This window comes from Haliotis rufescens, unplaced genomic scaffold (genome assembly GCF_023055435.1).
Source record: "Haliotis rufescens isolate VD_foot unplaced genomic scaffold, xgHalRufe1.0.p SCAF_20, whole genome shotgun sequence".
In the NCBI taxonomy this organism is placed as follows: Eukaryota; Metazoa; Mollusca; class Gastropoda; order Lepetellida; family Haliotidae; genus Haliotis; species Haliotis rufescens.
In genome coordinates, this window is record NW_025963891.1 from 17,448,334 (window position 1) to 17,464,637 (window position 16,304).

The window sequence follows — 16,304 nt, forward strand, 5'->3', positions numbered from 1 at the left end:
ACTTCCCAGCATCATGTTTAGTAAAGTAAACATTAATATTGTTTTAACTATGATGTACATGATGTACAGTAGACATGGTAGATAGCAAGTTTCCCCCCAACACATACCGTAATCGACGTAATAAGTGCCCAGGGCGCTCTCAAAATTGGAAATAGGGGGCTCTTATTAGAATATTATTTTGGTGAGAAAAAAAAAGAGTTGAAAGATACATTTCGTGGTTTATGCTGACAGCCTGAAATGTTTATGTACGACAGATATATTTTTCTGAAATTGAATTGCCCATAATTAAGGGTGCATATAACACGCGAGTGCGTATTGTACGCGAATTAATAAGTCTTGTGAACATTGATCAATCGGAAGGGGTGCTAGTTGGGATTGTTCACTAGCCAATATATTAGCAAATACCGCCGTGGGCGCTTATTAGGGGCGCTTATTACGTCGAATACAGTAACTTTGTTAAGGTGCTCCTTATTCTCACCTGAGTTCACGAGTTGGTCGACGCTAGAGCGAATCATCCTCAGTTTCAGCCAATCAGGGAGCAGCAAGGCCTCCTCGGATGTGTCCAGTAGGAAGGCTGATGGGAGATGCCCCTCCTTGGGGAACCAGGTTTCCAGCAGCACGTGGTACTGACTCTCACCTGGCCACACCAAAAACATACAGTGAGTGAGTGAGTGAGTGAGTGAGTGAGTGAGTGAGTGAGTGAGTGTGAGTGAATGAGTGAGAGTGTGAGTGAGTGAGTGAGTGAGTGAGTGAGTGAATGAGTGAGTGAGAGTGTGAGTGAGTGAGTGAGTGAGTGAGTGAGTGTGAGTGAGTGAGAGTGAATGAGTGAGTGTGAGTGAGTGAGTGAGTGAGTGTGTGAGTGAGTGAGTGAGTGAGAGTGTGAGTGAGTGAGTGAGTGAGTGAGTGAGTGAGTGAGTGAGTGAGTGAGTGAGTGAGTGAGTGTGTGAGTGAGTGGGTGAGTGAGTGAGTGAGTGAGTGAGTCTTGGATGGGTGGGTGGGTGAGTGGGGTTTGATGCTGCACTATAGCAACATATGTTGAATGTGACTTTATTCGGCCAGTTATGTTAACTATGCAAAGAAAGGTGCTCAGAAGGATGAATTCCTATGTGATGAAATTAACAAGGATGAAAATGACGGTGAACAACTCCTTGCTATTCTACACCATCCATGCTGCCATGTTCATGGGACTGTTCAGTTGTTGACTGTTCAGTTGGCTAACCTGTGGGTGGTCCGTATGTGAGCAGTGTGATCATGGAGTGTACTACCAGGATGAACATCGTGGCGGACTCGCCTGACTCCCACTGCAGGAGGATCTGGTCCTGGGTGTTGGACTGAAACAGATAACGCACATCTGTTGAATACCATACTATACACGGATGTAAACTCCCTGACAGTCAGAATCTGTTGAATACTATACATTGATGTAAACTCCCCGACAGTCAGAATCTGTTGAATACCATGCTATACACAGATGTAAACTCCCCGACAGTCAGAATCTGTTGAATACTATACATTGATGTAAACTCCCCGACAGTCAGAATCTGTTGAATACCATACTATACACAGATGTAAACTCCCCGACAGTCAGAATCTGTTGAATACTATACATTGATGTAAACTCCCCGACAGTCAGAATCTGTTGAATACTATACATTGATGTAAACTCCCCGACAGTCAGAATCTGTTGAATACCATGCTATACACAGATGTAAACTCCCCGACAGTCAGAACCTGTTGAATACTATACACAGATGTAAACTCCCGGACAGTCAGAATCTGTTGAATACTATACATTGATGTAAACTCCCCGACAGTCAGAATCTGTTGAATACCATGCTATACACCGATGTAAACTCCCCGACAGTCAGAATCTGTTGAATACTATACACAGATGTAAACTCCCCGACAGTCAGAATCTGTTAAATACTATACATTGATGTAAACTCCCCGACAGTCAGAATCTGTTGAATACTATACACAGATGTAAACTCCCCGACAGTTACACCTGCCTTGTAAGTTTGCCACAATGACACATACTTTATGAATCTATGTCTATGACAGGTACCATTGTATACAATCTGTGAGTCTGTGTCAATGACACATACCCATCATTACACCTTATGAATAAAACACGTACCCATGTATACGCCTCCTTGTGTGGCTCCCTGGCCTTCTTGAGGTAGTTGACATAGAGGCTGATGAGGGCGTTGAGGGTGACGTCCTGCGACGGTGTCCAGGGGTTGCCCTCACACGGCAGGATGTGGTTGATCACCGACGTCCGCTCCACTATCAGCTGGGCAACATCCTTATACAAAGCAGAGCAACAATCAGTTAACATCAACGGAAATCTGTATCACTGAGAGTTGGTGAATGAGACAACAACTTAATGAAAAATACCAATCTTTCAAATATTCTCACTGGGTATAATTAGAGCAATATTTTCAAATTCAAAACACTTGAGAAGCATGAATAATTAAGGAATGGAACTGAGTCAGAAAAATGACTTGTGGCTGCTGCAGTCTTGAAGCATGCCTGTCGTCAATGATGTAAGACTTACCGAGGCCAGGTTGTCGAGGTCGTAGAGATTCTGGTCCAAGGAATGCTGGGACAGGAAGATGATGTAGGAGCTGACAAGACTGGGATCTGTCTCGATCTGGCAGGCCTAGAACACAACACACCAGTCATCCAGGGAGTGGTCATGTAGGGGACAGTTTTACAGGGAATGCTGGGACAGGAAGATGATGTAGGAGCTGACAAGACTGGGATCTGTCTCGATCTGGCAGGCCTAGAACACAACACACCAGTCATCCAGGGAGTGGTCATGTAGGGGACAGTTTTACAGGGAATGCTGGGACAGGAAGATAATGTAGGAGCTGACAAGACTGGGATCTGTCTCGATTTGGCAGGCCTAGAACACAACACACCAGTCATCCAGGGAGTGGTCATGTAGGGGACAGTTCTACAGGGAATGGTTATATGGGGGAACAGTTATATACATGATTTAGGAAATAGATATGCAGCATACAGATACACAAGGAATGGTTACATAGGGAACAGTTATACAAGGAACAGTTATATGAGGAACAGTTATATGAGAAACAGTTAGACAGGGAACAGTTATACACGGAACAGTTATATGAGAAACAGTTTGACAGGGAACAGTTATGCAAGGAACAGTTATATGAGAAACAGTTAGACAGGGAACAGTTATATACAGATCAAATATATAGGGGACGCTACAGAGGTATTAATACAGGGAACAGTTATACAAGGAACAGTTATATGAGAAACAGTTAGACAGGGAACAGTTATACAAGGAAGTTCTATGAGAAACAGTTAGACAGGGAACAGTTATACAAGGAAGTTATATGAGAAACAGTTAGACAGGGAACAGTTATACAAGGAAGTTATATGAGAAACAGTTAGACAGGGAACAGTTAGACAGGGAACTGTTAGACAGGGAACAGTTATACAAGGAACAGTTATATGAGAAACAGGGAACAGTTATATACAGATCAAGTATATAGGGGACGTTACAGAGGTATTAATACAGGGAACAGGGGATGGCAAGAAGTGGACCTGTCTAAACTTCGGCAGGACTGGCAAATGATGCACACAATGTCGCAACTAAACTGTTGAGAGGAATGTATATATGCCCACAACATGAAGTAAACTGTCAGAGCATCTCTGAAATCAATTCAGATGCAGATGGCACAGAATCTGCAAAATGACATCCCCAGCTGGAAACATGGTTGCTGGTTCATCATACCTGTCGAAGCGCCAGACTAGTTTGACCTTTCACCTCCTGGAACAGAGGGAGGGATGGCAGATCCTTCAACAGCCAATCATTAGCTCTGTTGTCACCATCAACATCCATCTTGGTTTCGTCCTTGTCTTCTTGACTGGAGGCCGACTTGGACACCACCATTGACAAACCCTGGAACACACGTTAGAGAGGGTGAGAAACAGACAGCAGTATTAGAGCCAGTGTTCTTATCTGCATCAGCCACTGGTGTCAACATTCACAAATAAACATTATATGAGCCATGACTCAACTGAACTGTTCTCCAATTGACCCATTTCGAGTAGCTGATTTTGTGGGGTCTCGGGGTCCGAGTACTCATGGACTTATGAGATGCTGGTCTACTGGACAGTACAAGACACTTACTTTGACGGCCTGAGACCAGACTACGACTAAGAGCTGCTTACCTTGATAGCCTGAGATCAAGACACCGACTAAGAGCTGCATACCTTGATTGCCTGAGATCGAGACACCCACTAAGAGCTGCTTACCTTGATAGCCTGAGATCGAGACACCGACTAAGAGCTGCTTACCTTGATAGCCTGAGATCGAGACACCGACTACGAGCTGCTTACCTTGATAGCCTGAGATCGAGACACCGACTAAGAGCTGCTTACCTTGATAGCCTGAGATCGAGACACCGACTAAGAGCTGCTTACCTTGATAGCCTGAGATCGAGACACCGACTAAGAGCTGCTTACCTTGATAGCCTGAGATCGAGACACCGACTAAGAGCTGCTTACCTTGATAGCCTGAGATCGAGACACCGACTACGAGCTGCTTACCTTGATGGCCTGAGATCGAGACACCGACTACGAGCTGCTTACCTTGATAGCCTGAGATCAAGACACCGACTAAGAGCTGCATACCTTGATTGCCTGAGATCGAGACACCCACTAAGAGCTGCTTACCTTGATAGCCTGAGATCGAGACACCGACTAAGAGCTGCTTACCTTGATAGCCTGAGATCGAGACACCGACTACGAGCTGCTTACCTTGATAGCCTGAGATCGAGACACCGACTAAGAGCTGCTTACCTTGATAGCCTGAGATCGAGACACCGACTAAGAGCTGCTTACCTTGATAGCCTGAGATCGAGACACCGACTACGAGCTGCTTACCTTGATGGCCTGAGATCGAGACACCGGCTACGAGCTGCTTACCTTGATAGCCTGAGATCAAGACACCGACTAAGAGCTGCATACCTTGATTGCCTGAGATCGAAACACCCACTAAGAGCTGCTTACCTTGATAGCCTGAGATCGAGACACCGACTAAGAGCTGCTTACCTTGATAGCCTGAGATCGAGACACCGACTACGAGCTGCTTACCTTGATAGCCTGAGATCGAGACACCGACTAAGAGCTGCTTACCTTGATAGCCTGAGATGGAGACACCGACTGAGAGCTGATTACCTTGATAGCCTGAGATGGAGACACCAACTGAGAGCTGCATACCTTGATGGCCTGAGATCGAGACACTGACTGAGAGCTGCTTACCTTGATGGCCTGAGATCGAGACACTGACTGGGTGGACGAGAGTCGCTTCAGGAAGTAGTCAAGGACCTGGAACATCGTGGATGAGTCGGAGGACGTCCCATGCACCATCTCCTGCAGCCGACTCAGAAGTTGACGCTGCTTCTTCAGTTTCTTCAACAGATACAAAAACATTTAAACTAGGGGCTTTTTTTGCAATAAAATCTGATTTTATCACAAGTTACTGAGAGTTTAAATGTAAGATGTGAATATCCTTTGACAATGGCCAGCAAAGTTACATCATTGTGGTGTCCATTAGAAAAGAACCCGTGAAGATCAAGGTTAGAAGAGGTCTTCAGCAACCCATGCTTGTCGCAAGAGGCGACTTTGCTTGTCGTAAGAGACGACTAACGGGATTGGGTGGTCAGGCTTGCTGACATGGTTGATAATGTCATTGTATCCGATGCTCATGATGTCAATCACTGGAATGTCCTGTCCAGATTCCATTATTTACAGACTGCCGTGATATAGCTGGAATATTGCTGAGTGTGGCGTTTAAGAACAAACAAACAAACAAATCTTTAGAGAAGTAGACATAAAGGCAAACAATATTAATGAAACAGAATGAAAGAATTTTGTTACTTAAACTCAATGTACATTTACAGTTGATATCCTGTAAAAAAACCACTCAGACCCGGAAAGATAGCATGACAGCATTAATGCCTCTGTTCGAACTTGGGATACCACACTGCACAGAAACTACTGGCAGTCACAAGATACACACAAATATTTCACTTGTGCGCTTATAAAGATAAATTTGTTACAAGAGTCACCAGCAGAGGGTATGGGATTTAGGAATAGTATGGTCTAGAATGCAACAAAACTGATAGTCGATGAATGGATCCTAACGATGAGCTCTTAAAATGCAAGTAAGACTGGCCAGCTGGCTGGTATAGGATGGGGACTAGCCAATCAGATAGCTTGCTTATATGTTGATTACTGATGAAGAAGTTTAAGAGCTGAAAGTTGTACCTCCCTCAAGCTGAGTGAGTGAGTATTGTTTTATGCCGCTTTTAGCAATATTCCAGCGGCAGAGGACATCATAAAATGGGCTTCACACATTGTACCCAAGTGGGGAATCGAACCCTGGTTTTCAGCGTGATGAAAGAACGGTGTAACCACTAGGCTACCCCACCGTCTCACCTCAACCTGAGCAGTTCAACATACACAGAAGATACATGCATGTCTACAGACATGTGCAGGAGGGTTCTGCTTACCTCTTTCCTCCGGTACTTCTCCGCCTTGATGACGTCGGAGTCCCCTGTGTCGGAGGACTCGGGGGGCTCATGCAGCAGGAACTCACACAGACATTGGATGGGCAGCACGTCCAGGGAGCCCTCACTCGACTCCACCAGCTCCGCCAGCCACGGCATGGACTGCGACGTCCCCTGCAACACCATCCGTGGCAATCATAAACTGACTACATACAAATTTTCTTTAACAGAAGTGTACCCAATCGAGATATTGAATCCCATATTTCAGCCTGATCGATACCCCCTTGAATAGAATCCAAAGTGAATCTTGGGCTTGACAAGTAAATACCTTAACCTTGAAGCAACACCATTGTTTTTCTCTACAGGCAGGTCATTAACCAGTGTTACAATGAAATCTCTTAATAACACAAAGTCCTAATTTTGATTGGTATTCTTATATCCTGTGCTTGCCAGTATCTGCAGAGATATCTATGAAGATGAGACAAGAGTAGTCTCCCTTGTATGTACCTGTCTCTGTATGATGTCCAGTAGGAAGTCAGGACTCCGGCTCCGACACAGCATCTGACCGACCTTGAGAGTGTTGCACAAGTTGGACAGCTGGTCCAGCACTTTGGCTGGGGGACATCGTGCAATACCACTGTGAAGAGGATAGTCACTGACAGTTTTATAAAGGATGTTTTTGTATCGAGGACAACTAAATCGGCATCCACTGCTTGTGGATTATGTCTCCTTCTTGATTTAATTCCTTATAGCTGCCATGTTATGATGAAGACATCTCATGAGATTAGTTGGCAGATGGACCTGTGAAGATCCGGGCTTGAACAGATCTTCAGCAACCCATGCTTGCCATAACAGGAGACTATGCTTGTCGTAAGAGGCAACCCAGGGGATCGGATGGTCAGTCTCACTGACTTGGTTGATGCATGTTATCGTATCCCAATTGCGTGGATCAATGCTCATGATATCAATCACTGGATTGTCTTGCCCAGACTCCATTATTTACATACCGCCATCATATAGCTGGAATATTGCTGAGCATACTAAGTGTGGAGTTAAACAAGAAACAAACACGTCGGCAGATGGCAAAGTTTGTCTTCAAATAAATCTTTCATTAATCATTTAATGAGCACTTCCAAGAAAAATATTTTTTAATCACAAAATCATAAAGATTAAATACATGTTCTTCTACAAACTAAAAAATACCCAACTATTCAGAACATGCAAACGGAGTGAAACTCCCTGGCAGGGTGTGGAGTTGTCTGCCCCTAGGCTACCTACTTGGGGTCCATGGTGGTGAGTTGGTCAAGGAGGAGGCTGTTGGCCTCGGTGATGGTCACTTTGCTGGTGGCGGCGGCCAGATGGCTCTCAAACTCCAGGATCTGCTGCACCTCCTGCTGGGCGATCTGCCGCTCCCGGTTCTTGATCTCCTCGATCACCTTATCATCAGTTGCCGTTGTTGGTGGGGGGAACTTGAAGTTGCTGGAATGCAAACATGGACTTTACTTATGTCGGTGACCAGCATGTTACTCTGCTGAGTGAATCAATCAAATTTAACATCACCATGAATATTACACATTGATATACACTGCTATTTCTTGCCATTATTCATCCACAGCAACATCCGTAAATTTGGAGAGATGGACAAACACACCAAAAGATACACAAGATTGAAACACTTTGTCAATAAATACAGAGACATGGCATTACATCACTAATGACATTACAGCAATAATTCAGGTGAGAACTCCAGCAGCAGATGGATGTTGCTGATGTTGTTGCTGATGTTGCTGGAGCATGTCACTTACTTTGTCATGGCCATCTCCATCAGACATTTCAGAGTTGGGTAGTTTTCCCAGGCTGAGAGACCTGTGAATAAACAGTGATGACACATTATAACTTATACATATGAGTCATGTTCCACAAAGCGATCTAAGTGCTTGGTTTATGATAATTGTAACACTAAGGTCGCTTTGTTGAACAAGACCATGGAATGTTACCTCATTCTTGATGGCAATGTGTTATCACATTTATATTTACAGTCAAGCCTCCCTTACCCAGACACTTGAATATTTTCAAATATTGTCTGGATAAACGAGTTTATCATATAATGGGTAGGTTTCTCGGCAGGATAAAGCCAACGGATAAAAACGATATCCGTTGGGGTCATATGCGGATAGAGATGCAAATATCAAAGGTCAAGTAGGGACTACTTTCGCTGTTTACAAACAAACATGGCGTCGCCCTTGTCATTCGGGGATCGAGTCAGAATTAACCATTGGGAATCTGGATAAACTACAGGGATAATTGCTATCATTATCAAAAGAACAGTCTAATATACTGAAAATCTGTGTCTAACTGTGACGTAGCTAAGGCATTTTATAAGTTTTGTCAACTTTGGAGATATAAATTTCGAAACAATTTGGCGAGGGCACGAGGCCTAGCCAAGCGGGATCAGTAGCCATATCTGTGCTTGTAGACCTCTGCGGCTTGAAACCTCCTCCACAAATTAAAATAGTTGGATTTGGCGGAAATATGTTTGAATTGTTACCTTGTTTCGTTTTGTCGCTGTGTGTGCATCTGACTACACTTCTTATTGTAATGACAGGACAGACCGACTGTCAACAACGTCTGACCGTGGCCGTGACGTCTCATAGCCCAGGGTTAGAGTAGCTTCCCTTTGACAAAGGGCAGTTACTCTAGCGGACAGACCGATGGATTGCCGCGAAAGGCAATTAAAAACAATTGTTGTTTTGCGTATATGTTGCTTCGCCACTGTATAAGAAACAGATTTCAGTTGGAACTATATTGGCTACTGTCACTGTCCGACTGACACATCACTTACCCTGTGACGTAATAAATATTAATGCGCGCATTCCAGGAAAACTCGCAATGTTTCGGTAATGTTTGTGAGAGAGGGAAAGCGATTTTGAAGCACAGAATTAAAGAATGACATTATATGATAAAGAGGTTATCACGCTTGTGTGTTTGGGGCTGGTAAATATCCTGTATTAGGAATAAACACTATGTATTTAGCTCGCCAAGGCTCGCTAAATACAATGTTTATTCCTAATGCAGGATATTTACCATCCCCAAACACACTCGCGTGATAACCTCTTTTTCCAGATATCTGAATCCCTTATCAACTGACTAGAGTTACCTCCCCTATCCCAACTTACCAGAGATTTAGGTTGACTGACATATCTATTCTGTTAAGACATGAAATCAAATAGGTTCAGGTTGAGAATGTAGATTTACTATTTTCTTCACTTCCAATGAAGAAAATCACCATCGATAATTATGTTATGAAGATATGACCAGTGTTGGAGTCTGCTGCGACTCACCAAATGTGCCGGGGTTGAAGGCACTGATGACAGCCAGCATGGTCCATGCTTTCCAGTACAGAGCCGATATGGCCAGAGTAGGGGGCTGGTAGCTGAAACAGTAGACATAAGCATGTGCAGGCCATTTGCAGAGGCACAACAGGAGGTACAGATAACATTTGCATGTGCAGAACATTAACATGGGGAGGTACAGATCACAATAGCAGGGACATGATAAGAGGTCTCGCTCAATGCCAACACACACAAAAACTACTATATCACTAACCCTTTTGGCAGGCCAATATTCTCTGGGTGTCTGTAGGCACACAGGTTGAGTAGTGCATCAATCAGCTCCAGTCTCTCCACCTGCAGAACCTGCATACCCGCTGTAATGTACAACACACACTCTCTTATGTACAACACACCTGCTGTAATGTACAACATACTCTCTGTAATGTACAACACACTCTCTGTAATGTACAACATACTCTCTGTAATGTACAACACACTCTCTGTAATGTACAACACACTCTCTGTAATGTACAACATACTGTAATGTACAACACACTCTCTGTAATGTACAACACTCTCTGTAATGTACAACACTCTCTGTAATGTACAACATACCTGCTGTAATATACAACATACTGTAATGTACAACACACTCTCTGTAATGTACAACACTCTCTGTAATGTACAACACTCTCTGTAATGTACAACACTCTCTGTAATGTACAACACACTCTCTGTAATGTACAACATACCTGCTGTAATGTACAACACACTCGCTGTAATGTACAACACTCTCTGTAATGTACAACACACTCTCTGTAATGTACAACATACCTGCTGTAATGTACAACATACTGTAATGTACAACACACTCTCTGTAATGTACAACACTCTCCGTAATGTACAACACTCTCTGTAATGTACAACACTCTCTGTAATGTACAACATACCTGCTGTAATATACAACATACTGTAATGTACAACACACTCTCTGTAATGTACAACACTCTCTGTAATGTACAACACTCTCTGTAATGTACAACATACCTGCTGTAATATACAACATACCCACTTTAATGTACAACATACCCAATGTAACGTACAACAGGCTTTATCATACATCCATGTACAAATGATGAGATCTGATGTGATGTGATCTTGATAAAATAACGTGTATCCCGCCTTGAAGGGGGATAAACTTCCCAGTGGGGTAATAAATCTCTTATACCCCGCCACGAGCAATACAGGCTGCTCATGGATTTCTGAGAGACAGAATAAATCCCTTATGTCAATGAAGGTCATGACATAGCACAAGCTAACCTCCGCTCAATCGAACAGCTGTTATCTATCTATTTTGAATTTATTTTAATTCATTTACAATGTCATATTAAATCATGTAGGTAAGATAAATTCGTTGTAGCAGGATCACTCGGGGTACACAGAGTTTTATGTACCCCATGTACCCCGAGTGATCCTGCTACAACTTAGAACATAACATACTGGTTAGACTGCTGGCTTAATAACCTGTTTTCTTTCAAATACATTTAGAAAAGGATTTTGAAAACGCCAGATTTGAAGTTACCAGTCGACATTGATCAGTGAAAATATGTTAAGATACCCTTTGAAATAAAATGATAAATGTTAAGCTTGACTGACCTCCGAGGTAGAGGGGAGCTGCCCGCCTGATGAGCTGGTCCGCCAACTCCACAGCATCAGCAGCACTGAGAGGCAGCTCGCGGGACAAGCCAATCAGTAACACTCGCATCAGTGAGTCCTCCATCACAGGCACCTCTGCAGCCAGTCGCAACATCATCCTGCAAGGTTGCCAGGCAACATAGTCAGCAAAGAAGAAGATTTATCCAAGATCCACTAAAAAAACCTGTTTATTTTGAAACAGTAATGGAGAAGAAAAAGGGAGTGAGTTTGGCCTAAAGCCACTTTAAAAGTTATTCCCTCTCACACTGTAGCCAGTACTCGCGTGCGGTCTCCCTCGGGGGGCCAGTTGTCCTTGTTGTACCCCACCCCTCCAACACTGCAGCAAGTACTCACGTGCCCTCTCCCTCGGGGGGCCAGTTGTCCTTGTTGTACCCCACCCCCCTCCCACACTGCAGCCAGTACTCACGTGCGGTCACCCTCGGGGGGCCAGTTGTCCTTGTACCCCACCCCCTCCCACACTGCAGCCAGTACTCATGTGCGGTCACCCTCGGGGGGCCAGTTGTCCTTGTACCCCACCCCCTCCCACACTGCAGCCAGTACTCACGTGCGGTCACCCTCGGGGGGCCAGTTGTCCTTGTACCCCACCCCCTCCCACACTGCAGCCAGTACTCACGTGCGGTCACCCTCGGGGGGCCAGTTGTCCTTGTACCCCACCCCCTCCCACACTGCAGCCAGTACTCACGTGCGGTCACCCTCGGGGGGCCAGTTGTCCTTGTACCCCACCCCCTCCCACACTGCAGCCAGTACTCACGTGCGGTCACCCTCGGGGGGCCAGTTGTCCTTGTACCCCACCCCCTCCCACACTGCAGCCAGTACTCATGTGCGGTCACCCTCGGGGGGCCAGTTGTCCTTGTTGTACCCCACCCCCCTCCCACACTGCAGCCAGTACTCACGTGCGGTCACCCTCGGGGGGCCAGTTGTCCTTGTACCCCACCCCCCTCCCACACTGCAGCCAGTACTCACGTGCAGTCTCCCTCGGGGGGCCAGTTGTCCTTGTTGTACCCACACACCCCTCCCACACTGCAGCCAGTACTCACGTGCGGTCTCCCTCGGGGGGCCAGTTGTCCTTGTTGTACCCCACCCCTCCAACACTGCAGCAAGTACTCACGTGCCCTCTCCCTCGGGGGGCCAGTTGTCCTTGTTGTACCCCACCCCCCTCCCACACTGCAGCCAGTACTCACGTGCGGTCACCCTCGGGGGGCCAGTTGTCCTTGTACCCCACCCCCTCCCACACTGCAGCCAGTACTCATGTGCGGTCACCCTCGGGGGGCCAGTTGTCCTTGTACCCCACCCCCTCCCACACTGCAGCCAGTACTCACGTGCGGTCACCCTCGGGGGGCCAGTTGTCCTTGTACCCCACCCCCTCCCACACTGCAGCCAGTACTCACGTGCGGTCACCCTCGGGGGGCCAGTTGTCCTTGTACCCCACCCCCTCCCACACTGCAGCCAGTACTCACGTGCGGTCACCCTCGGGGGGCCAGTTGTCCTTGTACCCCACCCCCTCCCACACTGCAGCCAGTACTCATGTGCGGTCACCCTCGGGGGGCCAGTTGTCCTTGTTGTACCCCACCCCCCTCCCACACTGCAGCCAGTACTCACGTGCGGTCACCCTCGGGGGGCCAGTTGTCCTTGTACCCCACCCCCCTCCCACACTGCAGCCAGTACTCACGTGCAGTCTCCCTCGGGGGGCCAGTTGTCCTTGTTGTACCCACACACCCCTCCCACACTGCAGCCAGTACTCACGTGCGGTCTCCCTCGGGGGGCCAGTTGTCCTTGTTGTACCCCACCCCTCCAACACTGCAGCAAGTACTCACGTGCCCTCTCCCTCGGGGGGCCAGTTGTCCTTGTTGTACCCCACCCCCCTCCCACACTGCAGCCAGTACTCACGTGCGGTCACCCTCGGGGGGCCAGTTGTCCTTGTACCCCACCCCCTCCCACACTGCAGCCAGTACTCATGTGCGGTCACCCTCGGGGGGCCAGTTGTCCTTGTACCCCACCCCCTCCCACACTGCAGCCAGTACTCACGTGCGGTCACCCTCGGGGGGCCAGTTGTCCTTGTACCCCACCCCCTCCCACACTGCAGCCAGTACTCACGTGCGGTCACCCTCGGGGGGCCAGTTGTCCTTGTACCCCACCCCCTCCCACACTGCAGCCAGTACTCACGTGCGGTCTCCCTCGGGGGGCCAGTTGTCCTTGTACCCCACCCCCTCCCACACTGCAGCCAGTACTCATGTGCGGTCACCCTCGGGGGGCCAGTTGTCCTTGTTGTACCCCACCCCCCTCCCACACTGCAGCCAGTACTCACGTGCGGTCACCCTCGGGGGGCCAGTTGTCCTTGTACCCCACCCCCCTCCCACACTGCAGCCAGTACTCACGTGCGGTCTCCCTCGGGGGGCCAGTTGTCCTTGTTGTACCCACACACCCCTCCCACACTGCAGCCAGTACTCACGTGCGGTCTCCCTCGGGGGGCCAGTTGTCCTTGTTGTACCCCACCCCCCTCCCACACTGCAGCCAGTACTCACGTGCGGTCACCCTCGGGGGGCCAGTTGTCCTTGTACCCCACCCCCTCCCACACTGCAGCCAGTACTCACGTGCGGTCACCCTCGGGGGGCCAGTTGTCCTTGTACCCCACCCCCTCCCACACTGCAGCCAGTACTCACGTGCGGTCTCCCTCGGGGGGCCAGTTGTCCTTGTACCCCACCCCCCTCCCACACTGCAGCCAGTACTCACGTGCGGTCACCCTCGGGGGGCCAGTTGTCCTTGTACCCCACCCCCCTCCCACACTGCAGCCAGTACTCACGTGCGGTCACCCTCGGGGGGCCAGTTGTCCTTGTACCCCACCCCCTCCCACACTGCAGCCAGTACTCACGTGCGGTCACCCTCGGGGGGCCAGTTGTCCTTGTACCCCACCCCCTCCCACACTGCAGCCAGTACTCACGTGCGGTCACCCTCGGGGGGCCAGTTGTCCTTGTACCCCACCCCCTCCCACACTGCAGCCAGTACTCACGTGCGGTCACCCTCGGGGGGCCAGTTGTCCTTGTACCCCACCCCCTCCCACACTGCAGCCAGTACTCACGTGCGGTCACCCTCGGGGGGCCAGTTGTCCTTGTACCCCACCCCCCTCCCACACTGCAGCCAGTACTCACGTGCGGTCACCCTCGGGGGGCCAGTTGTCCTTGTACCCCACCCCCTCCCACACTGCAGCCAGTACTCACGTGCGGTCACCCTCGGGGGGCCAGTTGTCCTTGTACCCCACCCCCCTCCCACACTGCAGCCAGTACTCACGTGCGGTCACCCTCGGGGGGCCAGTTGTCCTTGTACCCCACCCCCCTCCCACACTGCAGCCAGTACTCACGTGCGGTCACCCTCGGGGGGCCAGTTGTCCTTGTACCCCACCCCCTCCCACACTGCAGCCAGTACTCACGTGCGGTCACCCTCGGGGGGCCAGTTGTCCTTGTACCCCACCCCCCTCCCACACTGCAGCCAGTACTCACGTGCGGTCTCCCTCGGGGGGCCAGTTGTCCTTGTTGTACCCACACACCCCTCCCACACTGCAGCCAGTACTCACGTGCGGTCTCCCTCGGGGGGCCAGTTGTCCTTGTTGTACCCCACCCCCCTTCCACACTGCAACCAGTACTCACGTGCGGTCTCCCTCGGGGGGCCAGTTGTCCTTGTTGTAGTAGTGCTGGGCCTCCTCCATGAACAGCACCTTGTGCAGGCTGCAACATAGACATCAGTCAGAGCACATGGTCAGTCACAAAAACATTTCTTTCATGTTCTACACATAAGAAATCAACAAGATAAACCACTACCTACAGTGGATGTTGCTGTACATAATAATAACAAACAATGAGTATTAGAAAACTTCTACTGATATCCCTCAATACACAGATTGATATGTAGAGAATACTACACTCCTTGTTAGAATATATTTCTAGGAAACAAGTAAATTATCTATCAGATTTCATTTGCCGGAACAGGAAATAGTCACTCGGGGGCTAAGTCTGGGCTGTAGGGTGGGTGATTTAATTGTACAGCCCAGACTCAGCCCCCAGGGACTATTTCCTGTTCCGACAAATGAAATCTGCCCTACGTGGAAGACGCTTCCAGGATGACGAGGACATAAAGGATGCCACAGAGGCGTGTTTAGAGGGCCAATATGCGGATTTCTATAAAAGTGGTATTAAAAGCTTGAAGGACAAATGGAATAAGTGTATTGAGGTGAATGGAGATTATATTGAAAAATACAAGTGCAAAAGATATTCTGCGACTTGGTCTTATATTGAAGTTGCAAAACTTATTGAACGCCCCTCGTATCTATGGCATTTTATGGTCATATACCATACAGAGCTAAAACATTTTGTATACATGGTATCAAACGAGAATGTACCATTTTCTTTATTGCCTACATCAAACTATGTGTTTAAATGAAAATAAATAACAGTTTTCATTCAACAGACCAAACCAAAATAGCTGCAAATTCGGTTGCGCAGCAGCAACTTACCAGTGGACATACTCTGCCGCCTTGACGTCCATGGCCTTTGGAACGACTGTGTGCAGCCACCAGATGGCGTCGCGCTGTATCATGGCAACCTGCTGCTTGAACTGCTGCAAGGTCTCTAGGTCTGGAAAACAATTACAAATGAGGTTAAGAGTTTCAAATATGTGCATGATTTGAGTCATGATCTATAAAATTTGCTGAAGA

The 16,304-nt window shown here is 48.0% G+C and overlaps 1 protein-coding gene across 1 annotated transcript in view; it reads right to left on the bottom strand.

Annotated features, from left to right (window-relative positions):
* The window catches only part of LOC124132730 (integrator complex subunit 1-like), a 75,496-nt gene that overhangs the window by 29,826 nt on the left and 29,366 nt on the right, over nt 1-16,304 (bottom strand). Inside the window, exons 12-26 of the mRNA XM_048400894.1 lie at nt 16,104-16,224; nt 15,241-15,318; nt 11,540-11,697; nt 10,158-10,257; nt 9,893-9,984; nt 8,357-8,417; nt 7,830-8,030; nt 7,059-7,188; nt 6,555-6,725; nt 5,302-5,451; nt 3,770-3,937; nt 2,558-2,662; nt 2,138-2,305; nt 1,220-1,331; nt 479-637 (exon numbers count right to left, since the gene is read on the bottom strand). Of these exons, the coding sequence (XP_048256851.1) occupies nt 479-637; nt 1,220-1,331; nt 2,138-2,305; nt 2,558-2,662; nt 3,770-3,937; nt 5,302-5,451; nt 6,555-6,725; nt 7,059-7,188; nt 7,830-8,030; nt 8,357-8,417; nt 9,893-9,984; nt 10,158-10,257; nt 11,540-11,697; nt 15,241-15,318; nt 16,104-16,224 (1,974 nt within the window). The remainder of the gene's footprint in view (nt 1-478; nt 638-1,219; nt 1,332-2,137; nt 2,306-2,557; nt 2,663-3,769; nt 3,938-5,301; nt 5,452-6,554; nt 6,726-7,058; nt 7,189-7,829; nt 8,031-8,356; nt 8,418-9,892; nt 9,985-10,157; nt 10,258-11,539; nt 11,698-15,240; nt 15,319-16,103; nt 16,225-16,304) is intronic.